The 12,196-nt window shown below is 39.8% G+C and overlaps 1 protein-coding gene across 1 annotated transcript; it reads left to right on the plus strand.

Annotated features, from left to right (window-relative positions):
• Nucleotides 1-10,082: 10,082 nt before the first annotated feature.
• On the plus strand, nucleotides 10,083-11,021 carry LOC113099327 (olfactory receptor 7C1-like). Its single transcript, XM_026264345.1, has one exon. It carries the CDS (start codon nucleotides 10,083-10,085, stop codon nucleotides 11,019-11,021), a length of 939 nt encoding a protein of 312 aa, XP_026120130.1.
• Nucleotides 11,022-12,196: the final 1,175 nt, after the last annotated feature.

The raw sequence follows: 12,196 nt of genomic DNA on the forward strand, positions 1-12,196 counted from the left end.
TTTCTCATGGGATGGAAATATTTTCTGGGCGGGCAAAGCAGAGAAAGGGGAGGTAACATTTCTCCTTATAACGTCATAAGGAGGATATTCAAGATCTCGATTTACACCGATTAATATTTTTAGAAACTTGGGGTCCGTATACAGGCTAGGGGAACTCATATTAATGTTAAAAAACCTCAGAAAGTGAAAAGTTTATGTCATGGGACCTTAAAAAGCTGTATATGAAAGAGTTGGTTGGTTAACTTGCTTTCAGACAGATTGGTGCATGGATTTGATTTACAACATCCTATTGTCTTGGGCTGTTTTGTGGAATTCAGCTCCTCATGTTTCAAACATGCTCCTGATCGAATATTTAATTTGTCTGGTTCGGGACTAATACGCTACTCTCTCTCTCACAAACACACAAACAAAATGCGATAATCTATGTTGCACAAAATTCTGCATTTGAACAGTCAATAGCAAAAACTGTTAAGAAAACATAATTACAATAGCTGATTCAGAATAAGCGTCAGATTGTTGCAGCAAAGTAAATTTATTTTGTTTTGTAGAAATAGCCTTTGCACAGCCAGCCTTGTAGGCTACTCTCCTAGGTTCACGAAACTGTCATCCATAAAATGTGTCGCACAAATGTGAACATCTGGGTTGCGCTGTTCTGTTGTAAATAAATCTTAAACAATGATTTCTCATTTCCTCTATTTTCGTAAAGGCCAAATAAAGTGCTTTTGCTTTCAGACAGAAACACGCACCATCTCCCTGACACGGCTGCATCAACACTACTGCGGTTCCTGAAACCACACCTTCTTTCTTTGCATGAATATTTTGGTGGCATTATACAAATACAGGTGCATCTCAATAAATTAGAATACAAGGAACAATGAAAAAACTGAAGTCACTGCATTTAGAAACAAAGATAAAGTTCTCAAGGTGAATGCATACCTTGACTCTAGGGGTCAAACTACTAAAAATCAAGTCAGGAATCTTGGTGTGATTCTGGAGACAGACCTTAGTTTCAGTAGTCATGTCAAAGCAGTAACTAAATCAGCATACTATCATTTAAAAAAAAACATTGCACAAATTAGATGTTTTGTTTCCAGTTAAGACTTGGAGAAACTTGTTCATGCCTTTATCACCAGCAGCGTGGACTATTGTCATGGGCTCCTCACCGGCCTTCCCAAAAAGACCATTAGACAGCAGCAGCTCATCCAGAACGCTGCTGCCAGGATTCTGACTAGAACCAGAAAATCTGAGCATATCACACCAGTCTTCAGGTCCTTACACTGGCTTCCAGTTACATTTAAGATTGATTTAAAGTACTTTTACTCATATATATATGTCACTAAATGACCTAGGACCTAAATATATTGCAGATATGTTCACTGAATATAAACCTAACAGAGCACTCAGATCATTAGGATCGAGTCAGTTAGAAATACCAAGGATTCACACAAAACAAGGGGAGTCCGCCTTTAGTTACTATGCTGCCCCCAGTTGGAATAGCTTCCAGAAGAGATCAGATGTGCTAAAACACTAGTCACATTTAAATCTAGTCATCTGTTTAGCTGTGCATTTATTGAATGAGCACTGTGCTATGTCCAGAGATGTATAGTAACGAAGTAGAACTACTTCACTACTGTACTTAAGTACTAAAAGGCAGTATCTGTACTTTACTAGAGTATTATTTTTTTCTCCTACTTCCACTTTTACTTCAGTACATATTTTCGCTGAGTTTAATACTTTTACTCCGATATTTTTTTTATGTGCTGCACCGTTACTCGTTACAATTATAAAAATGTTACGAATCATTCCATTACAAACCACTGCCAGAACTGTAGATGGCATGGCAGGTTTTTGAAGCTGGCACATCATTGAGCGAATCAAGCGATTAAGAAGACTGCGCATGCTGACTGAACTGCTGTGAAGAGAGAAATGAACACCGAGCCGAGCCAAATAATGACTCGTTCACGAGTCAAGAACCGGTTGCATCGGTTTTCGGATCACCGGTAGTTCTTTATGACAGTTCGATTCAATAAACCGGTTGAAGAAAACAGTTCACCGATTCTTTTGCGCTCGAAGCAATGGCGTCATTGGCGTTGACTGCACCTGGGCTCATAACATTAACACAGAATTAGTTCAGAATCAATCACCAAAAGAATCAGTTCGTTTCAGACGCTCTGTGTGTCGGTTTGCTTCACGCTAAATCACACATGCGCAGTATCATCAGCTCCTCGGTTCACGAATCGGACGCGTCTGACAGAAACGGTTCTTGACTCGTGAACGAGTCATTATCTGGCTCGGCTCGGTGTTCATCTTCAGTTCTCTCTTCACAGCAGTTCAGTCAGTTTGAGTCAATGAATTACTCCGGGATATTGGTTTGTTTTAACTCAGGGAGTGTCAGACACATTAAACAAGTTAACAACTTAATTCATCTGTGGATTAATGCGTATTGGAGACGCGAACCGTTTAAAACTACTCAGTTCGATTTGGTGAACTGTTTCAAAAAGATCCAGTTACATCGAATGATTCGTTCGCGAACCGGATATCACAAAATGCTTTGTTTTTAACTGTCTTACAACAGACACGGAAGAGAAGACAATGCTGAATAAAGTCATAGTTTTTGCTATTTTTGGACCAAAATGTATTTTCGATGCTTCAAAAAATTCTAAATGACCCTCTGATGTCTTACGGGTTTGAAACAACATGACGGTAAGTTATTAATGACATAATTTTGCAAATTGGGCTAACGAACCCTAGTAACCGTTTTTTGTTTACAAGAAGTTACAGTCAAAGGAATTGTGATTGTCCTTTAGGTTAATCATTTGAAATAGTAAAAACAATATGTTCAAACTTTTGACTACTTTCTTTAATAGCTACATAACACAATACTTCTACTTTTACTTTCAGTACTTGAGTAGTAAATTTTAAAATAGACTACTTGCAATACTTAAGTACAAAAAATGTTGAATACTTTAGTACTTCTACTTAAGTGTGGTACTTAAAGAGCACTTCAACTTCTCAAGTCACTTTTTTGATAGAGCACTTGTACTTTTACTCAAGTATGGGTCTCTAGTACTTTATACATCTCTGGCTATGTCCGTACTGATTGCACCTCTTTTCAGATGAGAGCAGGGTTTTGTATTTAATTTGGAAACAAAGGTCCTAGAGTCTGCAGGAAGGGTGGAGAAGCTCATAGCCCAAGTTGCTTGAAGTCCAATGTTAAGTTTCCACATGCTGTGATGATTTGGGGTGCAATATCATCTGCTGGTGTTGATCCATTGTGTTTTCTGAAAACCGAAGTCACTGCACCAGTTTACCAAAAAAAAATTGGAGTACTTCATGCTTCCTTCATCTGACCAGCTTTATGAAGATGCTGATTTCATTTTCCTGCAGGATTTGGCACCTGCCCACACTGTAAAAAGCACCAAATGTTAAATGACCATGGTGTTGGTGTGCTTGACTGGCCAGCAAACTCGACAGAGAAGAACCCCATAGAGAATCTTTAGGATATTGTCAAGAGGAAAATGAGAAACAAGAGACCAAAAAATAAAAATAAAAAATGCAGATGAGCTGAAGACACTGTCAAATAAACCTGGGCTTCAAAACTACCTCAGCAGTGCCACAAACTGATCATCTCCATGCCAGTCCGAATTAAGGCAGTACTTATAGCAAAAGGAGCCCCTATCAAGTATTGAGTACATGTACACTAAATTCATATACTTTCCAGATGCCCAATAATTCACTATTATTGGGCATCTGGGGGGGGGGGGGGGTTATTAAATGTGAGCCAAAATCAACACAATTAAAAGAACCAAGACTTAAACGACTTCAGTCTTTGTGCATTGAATTTATTTCATATAAGAGTTTCACAATTTGAGTTGAATTACTGAAATAAATTAACTTTTCCATGACATTCTAATTTACTGAGATGCACCTGTATTTCAACCATTGTGAGATGTGGGGGCGTGATTGAATGAGGTGTTTTAGCCCGGTCTGGATCAGACTTCTCTTTTAAATAGAATTAATCCTTTTGTGGGAGACTTTGAGTTTTGTAAATCTGCATATCTTATACTTGCACAAATAAGCTATACACTAAAGAAAATTAAAAATAGAAATCACATCATATTACCCCATTAAACGAATTTTTATGCAGCAACAATTAGGATTAACAGAACTGGAAACACTACCCATAATATCTAATGTACTTTTAATTTTTAAGAAGAATTACATAAATGCTTATATCAGTTGCTTATATACTGTCTCCCCCTTATTTCTAGGTTACAGTAGTCAGCTGATCCAGTCTGTATACAGACCAGACGGTGGACCTGCATCCAAGAATGACCACAACACATTCCTGAATGTCAGCAAAGAACATGTCAACTAGATGACAGAACCCCTTGTGAAGACCTCATTGATGGCCCCAGCCCAGATCCTCAGCAAAGACTACGAGAACCATACAAGCCCTCTGCACAGACCCTATTTACCAGCTTCATCTGCTGGCATGATATTTCTTCAAGCAGAAGTTGGATAAAATATTCTGGATGATATCAATCCACAATTTGATTTGCGATCCAGCCTGGAATAATCACACCACATTCATTTGTTTGGCCAGAAGAGAACTGGTTTCCTGACTGAGCTTTGTTTTGATATGGTTTGGGTTCTTTGTTCTGTTTGCCTTTCTGTTTGCTTAGTTGAAGACACAGAATATTCAGCAAAATTATTGACTTGACTGCACTGACACCATTGGATACAAACTAAATTGACCTGAATTATGAATATACTGTAAATATAATTTACTTATTTTGTGCTTTATAAAGTGTGTTTATGTTTATATTGTAGTGTATTTTTTCATTGTTAATGTATGTTTATATTAAAATATTTCATAATTTTATAATTAAAACCTTCAATCTTTTTTAAAGGTGTAAATTGTTACACCACTGAAATACATTTAGTTTACATTCAGAAAAGAAAAGAAAAGGTAAGTGCTAGTGTTAGTTGGTTAAGTGCTGACGAAAAAAATATGAGTCTTTAGATGTTTTTTGAAAATCAGTAAAGACTCAGCTGTTCGAATTGAGATTGGGAGGTCATTCCACCAACTGGGTATAGTCCAGGTCCGTGAGAGTGATTTTGAACTTTGGCACCACAAGGGCGTCGTTCACTTGCCGAGCTCAAACTTCTGGAGGGCACATAAGATTGAACTAGTGAGTTTAGGTATGTTGGTGCCGTGCCAGTGGTCGTCTTGTAGGCAAGCAAATTTGATGCGAACGGCTACTGGTAGCCAGTGTAACCTGATGAGGAGAGGAGTAAAGTTAGCTCTTTTTTTTTGGCTCATTGAAGACCACCCTCGCTGCTGCATTATGGACCAGTTGCAGAGGCTTGATAGTACATGCAGTAAGGCCACCAGGAGAGCATTACAATGCCCAGCCTTCTAGGCTGTCCTAGAAGGAGTTATGGTTGATGAACCCAGCTGTATAGAGAAGTTGTGATGAAACGATGGGTTAGCTGGAACCACCAGCAGTTCTGTCTTAGTAAGGTTTAGCTGAAGGTGATGGTCATTTATCCAGCTAGAAATGTCACTCACACAGGCTGAAATGTGAGTAACTACCATTGGGTCATCTGGTTGGAATGAGAAGTAGAGTTGAGTGTCATCAGTGTAGCAGTGATAAGAAAAGCCATGCTTCTGAATGACAGATCTTAATGACGTCATGTAGATGGAGAAGAGAAGTGGTCCAAGTACTGAGCCTTGAGGAACCTCAGTAGCAAGTCAAGTCAAGTCACCTTTATTTATATAGCGCTTTAAACAAAATACATTGCGTCAAAGCAACTGAACAACATTCATTAGGAAAACAGTGTGTCAATAATGCAAAATGATAGTTAAAGGCAGTTCATCATTGAATTCAGTGATGTCATCTCTGTTCAGATAAATAGTGCCTGTGCATTTATTTGCAATCAAGTCAATGATATCCCTGTAGAGGAAGTGACCCCAACTAAGCAAGCCAGAGGAGACAGCGGCAAGGAACCAAAACTCCATCGGTGACAGAATGGAGAAAAAAACCTTGGGAGAAACCAGGCTCAGTTGGGGGGCCAGCTCTCCTCTGACCAGACGAAATGTTGTTCAATTCCAGGCTGCAAGTTGTTGTGACTTAGAAACTTCATCCCTCCAAGACTAGGATCTATCAGAGAGGTAGGACTTAAACCACAGGAGTGCGGTTCCAGAGATGCCCATCTTTCTGAGGGTGGACAGGAGAATCTGGTGATTTAACAGTATCAAAAGCAGCAGACAGGTCCAGCAAAATGAGCACTGAGGATTTTGAAGCTGCTCTTGCCAGTCGCAGGGCTTTCGTAACTGAGAGCAGGGCAGTCTTAGTTGAGTGGCCGCTTTTGAAACCAGATTGGGTGCTGGCTAAGAGGTTGTTCTGTATAAGGAACATAGAGAGCTGGTTAAACCCAACTCGCTCAAATGTCTTTGCAATGAATGGAAGAAGAGATACCAGTCTGTAGTTTTCTAGAAGTGCTGGATTTAGAGATGTTTCTTTAGTTTCTTAAGCAGTGGGCTTACCCAAGCCTTCTTAAATGCTGAGGGAAATGTTCCAGAGTGAAGAGAGGAGTTGATAATGTGAGTAAGTGAAAGTATGACTAAAGAAGAAATCGCTTGAAGGAGGTGAGTGGGGATCGGATCAAGTGGACTAGTAGTAGGATGATTGGACAGGATACGTTTGGAAACATCAGTCTCTGAGAGTGAAGAGAAGTAGAGAGAGTGCATTAGTCATTGTGTAGTTATCCTCGGTCTGCAGTGTGGAGAATTGGTCACTGATGGTTCTTGTCTTATTTGTGAAGAAAACTGCAAAGTCATCAGCTGTAAGAGTCGATGGAGGAGGACGTGGAGGTGGATTAAGAAGCGAAGAGAACGTTTTGAAGAGTGTCCGAGTGTCACAACAGTTGTTAATTTTGTTTTGGTATTTTTTTTTTTTTTTTTTGTAGCAGTGAATACATTTGCAGAGAAGGAAGAGAGGAGAGACTGATACACACTGAGGTCAGTAGAGTTTCTTGATTTATGCCATTTCCTCTCTGCAGCCCTGAGTTTAGACCAATGTTCATGGAGAACATTGGACAGCCAGGGGGCAGATAGGGTGGTGCATGCTGGTCTAGATGACAGTGAACAAAAGTTGTCCAAGCAATAGGTTAGAGTGGAGCAAAGAGTGTCAGTAGCACTGTTCATGTCCAGAGCTGAAAACTGAGAGACTGAAGGAAGTGAGAATGAAACCACAAAAGATAGGCGTGATGGAGAGAGTGAGTGTAGGTTCAGTCGAAAGGTGACCTGCGCTGCTGTGTATGCCGCTTCAGGAGTGTAACGGTAAGAAGGTTGTGGAAGCAATTGCAAGTGAATAATAGTATATAGGAAAGATACACAAATAAACAGTAGTAATCAGCAGGGACAATGGGATTGAGAGAGATGATGTCACGTGTCCAGGAAGTAGTAGAAACACCCATTATCCTAGGTCACCCTTGGCTGGCTAAGCACAATCCATGAGTGGACTGGGGTTCCAACTCCATCACCACGTGGAGCGAACTTTGTCATGAGTCCTGTCTGGTGTCTGCTTGTTCTTCTGTATCTGGTTCTGTGTTTAAGGAGAAGGCCAAAGCTGTATTCGCCAATCTCAAAAGTCGCTTAGTTTCGGCTCCCATCTTAGTCGCCCCTGATCCCACATGTCAGTTCGTAGTGGAGGTCGACGCATCAGAGGTGGGGTTAGGTGCAGTACTTTCCCAACGTGCTTTCTCAGACGATAAGATGCACCCTTGCACGTTTTTTTTCCCATTGTTTATCACCCGCCGAATGTAACTATGACATTGGTAACAGAGAATTGTTGGCCGCTTCAGGAGTTTAACGGTAAGATGATCGAGGAAGCAACTGCAAGTGAATAATAGTTCAATGAAAAAATACATAATTAAACAGTAGTAATCAGCAGGGACAGCGGGATGGAGAGAGATGAAGTCCAGGTGTCCAGGAAGTAGTGGTGGGATGAGGCAGCAGGAGAGCGTGACACAGGAACTGAGATGAGCAATCCAATGTTGAGAGTGGATGGGGTTGCAGAGGCTTTAGGATCCAGCGTGGAGAAGAACAGGCATGTAACAGGGAGATTCAAACAACAATCTGACAAACACAAGATGAAAGACAAAGGCAATATATAGGGAGCAGGTGATGAGTGGCAGCTGTGGCTGTTGAACAATTAATGGAGACGCCCACAAGAAATTATAAGTGCTGACGAGAGACATACAAAACTCCAACCACATAGTGATCAAGAGAAGTTTTACAAACCGTGACAAAGAGTAAGTGCTTTTCAAGTTGTTCGTTCATCACGTGACAGACCCAGAAGCGCAACCAATGCAGTCTTGAGCCGAAAAGAGAATTAATTAGTTCATCTATCGAGTATTCAGGTTTTTCAAGTTGTTTATTCATCACGTGACAGCCTGTGGCGAAGTCAAGGCCTCATCATTCAGCTATGCCAGGGCCACTGTCCACGATCCCTACTCCCCACTCATATGGCAAGCCATATATATATATTAAACTATCCTCTCCTCCAGAGCTCCCTCCATTGCCAGCCCACAGGTTCATGGACATGGCATTACCCCCAGGTTTCTCAGCACCCATCCTCTTCCCTTCCACTCTAGGGCACTACGCTGAACCTCCTTCATCTCCCAAGTGTTATTTGCTTCTTCCGGTTCCATCCAACCCTTCTTCTTCTCCTGAGCACCCTGAGTTAAGCCCACAGTGGGTTCCTGTTGTCAAATTAAGCCTAGGATGGGCTCCCGATCTCCTGTTAAGTCCATAAGAGGCTCCTGTTCCCAAATTAAGCCCAGGATGGGCTCCTGATCCCCAGTTAAAACCCAGGATGGCCTCCGGATCTCCTGTTATGCCCAGAAGAGGTTCCCGATCTCCTTTTATGTCCAGAAGAGGCTCCTGTTTCTGAGTTAAGCCCTGAAGAGGCTCCCAATCCCCAATTAAGCCTAGGATGGGCTCCTGATCCCAAGTTAAGCCCAGGATGGGCTCCCAATCTCCTGTTAAGCCCAGAAGAGGCTCCTGTTCCTGGGTTAAACCCAGGGAGGGCTCCTGATATACCATCAAGCACAGGGAGGGCCCCTAAACCTCAGTTAGCTCCAGTGTCAGCTCCAGCCCAAGAGCTCGCTCCAGTGTTGGCTCCAGCCCCAGAGCTCGCTCCTGTGTCTGCTTCAGGCCCTGAGTTTAAGGGTTTGCAGTAGGGATCCAGCCACGAGACTGCTCCGCCATGGGCCCCAGAGTCTATCAGATCCGCAATGGGCCCCTGAGTCTCCAGATCTGCCATGGCCGCCCGATTCTCTAGATCCAGTATGGTCATCCAAGCTTACTACTTCGCCATGGAGGCCTTCGGGGAGGGGGGAGTAATGTCACAGTTATGGACTTCTGTTCTCCATGTAGTACCCTCTCTCCATTGACACGTACTGTCTCACAACCCTAAGCATTATAAATAATATTTTCAAACATTAATTAGAAATATTACATACATTTTTGCCATTATTTGGGGAGGAAAAAATATAGGTGGGTTCTTTTTAATTAGCAACACCAGCCATATTCAACGAAGTAGTTTACCATACTAGTGTAACCAATGTAACCAACCAAACCCACCAATCACAGCAGAAAGAGTTGTATATACATTTTCACTCTTGGGGTATGATGTCAAATCACACATCAAACGGCCAAGACATATAAACACAGAATCAAGCATGATGTGCTCCTGAACCTGATGATAGCACGGATAGCACAAAAAGAGGTTGCAACAGCTGCTGCATCTATAAATATCTTCTAGTCATCTACTTTGGTAAGCTAAGAATATTTCTAAACTAAATACAATTTGTATTATAAACCTGCATATTACTATTTATTACTATACTTTAAGTTAGTATGGATGAGAAAAGTATTAGCATTGCCAAAGAACTGACAACTAGTTGAAGACAGCATTCTTAAAAAAATAAAATAATAATAATAATAATAATAATAATAAAAATATTCCTGTTGTCACTCTATGTTTCTCTAGCTTTTGTTTTGGTCACAGATGGACAACCAGACATTCAGATACAGCATACTCTTAGTGGAAGGACTGAATATTACAACTCAATCCAGCTATTTCGCATTTGTCATCCTTTTGATGGCTTACATATTTATAATGGTATCTAACCTTTGGATTTTGATTCAGATCTCAGCAGAAAAAGGCTTACACCAGCCCATGTACATTATTTACTGCAACTTGCCACTCAAAGATGTTATAGGAACCACTGTTATTGTGCCTCGTTTGTTGAGGGATCTTGTAACAAACCCATCTGAACGCTACATCACATATGTGGAGTGTGTTTTTCAAGCTTTTTTTATACATATGAATGGGACAGCATGCCACACTATTCTAATGATTATGGCCTTCGACAGATATGTGGCCATATGCAATCCACTGCGATACACTGCTGTAATGAGCAATAATTTGGTGATTAAATTGTCAGCTGGAGCTTGGGGTACTGCATTAGTGATGGTGGGAATTTTGATCACCCTCAGTGTGCGCCTGTCCCACTGCAGATCTGTGATTCAAAACCACGTTTGCGATAATGCTTCACTATTTAAACTTTCTTGTGAAAATACAGTGATAAATAATGTATATGGATTATCTTTTACTGTAGTTTTATTAGTCTCTTCAATGGGAAGTGTAGTACTAACTTATCTCAGAATTGCAATTGTATGCTTAACCAGCAAGAACAAAGCAACAAACAAAAAAGCCATAAAAACATGCTGCACTCACTTGACACTTTACTCAGTTATGTTAGTCTCTGGATTTGTTTCAATTTTTCTCCACCGTTTTTCTGAATACTCTGACAATAGAAGAATAGCAGGTATAGTTTTCAGTGTTGTGCCACCAGGATTGAATCCCATAATATATGGTTTACAAGTCAAGGAAATTAGACAGAATTTGTTCAAGTTTTTAAAAAATAAAGTTAATTCTATGTGATTTTTGATTACATATTAACGAACAAAGAGATTTTTGTTGCAATTGGTGACTTTTGATGGTAAAAAAAATATTTCTGTTAACATTTGAGCATTGCTTATGTTTATCTGCTTGTGTAAAATTAATACCACTGAGAGAATGTTCAATATAGTTCAATATAATAATATAGCGAATATTATTCATATAGGGCAAAAAGCTTCATTAGCAAGTAGAAACTAATCCAAGGCTACTTAGACTGTATACATTTTATTAAACACATATTTACAGCTAAGTTGTTATTTGCAATATCTCAATGAAGAGTTTGAGGTATACTTAAAAAGCACTAGTAAAGTAGAAAAACAACAAATGTAGTTTAAGCTTTTCTATCTCTGCTACGTACATTGGGAACAAGAAAGGTGTGAGTAATTCAGTTACATGCAATCCTTTAGTTCAGCTTCTACACCATACTGCTAAAGAATGTATTAATTTATGATATAATCACAGTAATGACATAAGCAGAAACGTTGCATTTTAAATGGGAAATATATGACAATCTACATTTCTCTTACATTGTATAACATAATTTGTGTGAATAACCTAAAACATAATTGGTATATGGTATATCAGCTCACATCTTTGCGATAAAAGTAATAGAACTGTGAAACATTGTATGTGTAATAATTATAATTGTAACTTCTGAACAGGAATTTAAACGAGGAATTAAAAGTTTAACCCTACAAATCTTTCAGTCAGAAAAATTAATTAAATTAGATGACCACAGGCCTGGGAAGATTGTCAGGAAAAGACGATTCAAGAACTTCGGAGAGCTTCAGAAGGAGTGGACTGAACTTCAACTTCAACTTCAATTTATTTGTATAGCACATTTATACACAGTAGACATTACACAATTTAAAATACAGAATTAAACAAGAAATAGTTAAAAAGCCAAGCTAAACAGATAAGTCTTCAGCTGAGACCTAAAGACTTCCACCGATGGGGCTTGTCGAACATAAAGAGGGAGATTGTTCCACAGTTTTGGGCCTGCTACTGAGAAAGCACGATCCCCTTTTGACTTCTTTTTGGACTGAGGAGTAACTAGCAACAGTTGATTTGACGATCTTAAATACCTAACTGAAATGTAGGGCTCTATAAGATTGGAAATATAGTTTGGAGACAAATTATGTAAAGCTTTAAAAACA

Source organism: Carassius auratus, unplaced genomic scaffold (genome assembly GCF_003368295.1).
Source record: "Carassius auratus strain Wakin unplaced genomic scaffold, ASM336829v1 scaf_tig00216901, whole genome shotgun sequence".
Taxonomy (NCBI): domain Eukaryota; kingdom Metazoa; phylum Chordata; class Actinopteri; order Cypriniformes; family Cyprinidae; genus Carassius; species Carassius auratus.

Coding starts and splice junctions, on each gene's coding strand:
- LOC113099327 (XM_026264345.1), top strand. CDS start 10,083: ATGGACAACCAGACATTCAGATACAGCATACTCTTAGTGGAAGGACTG.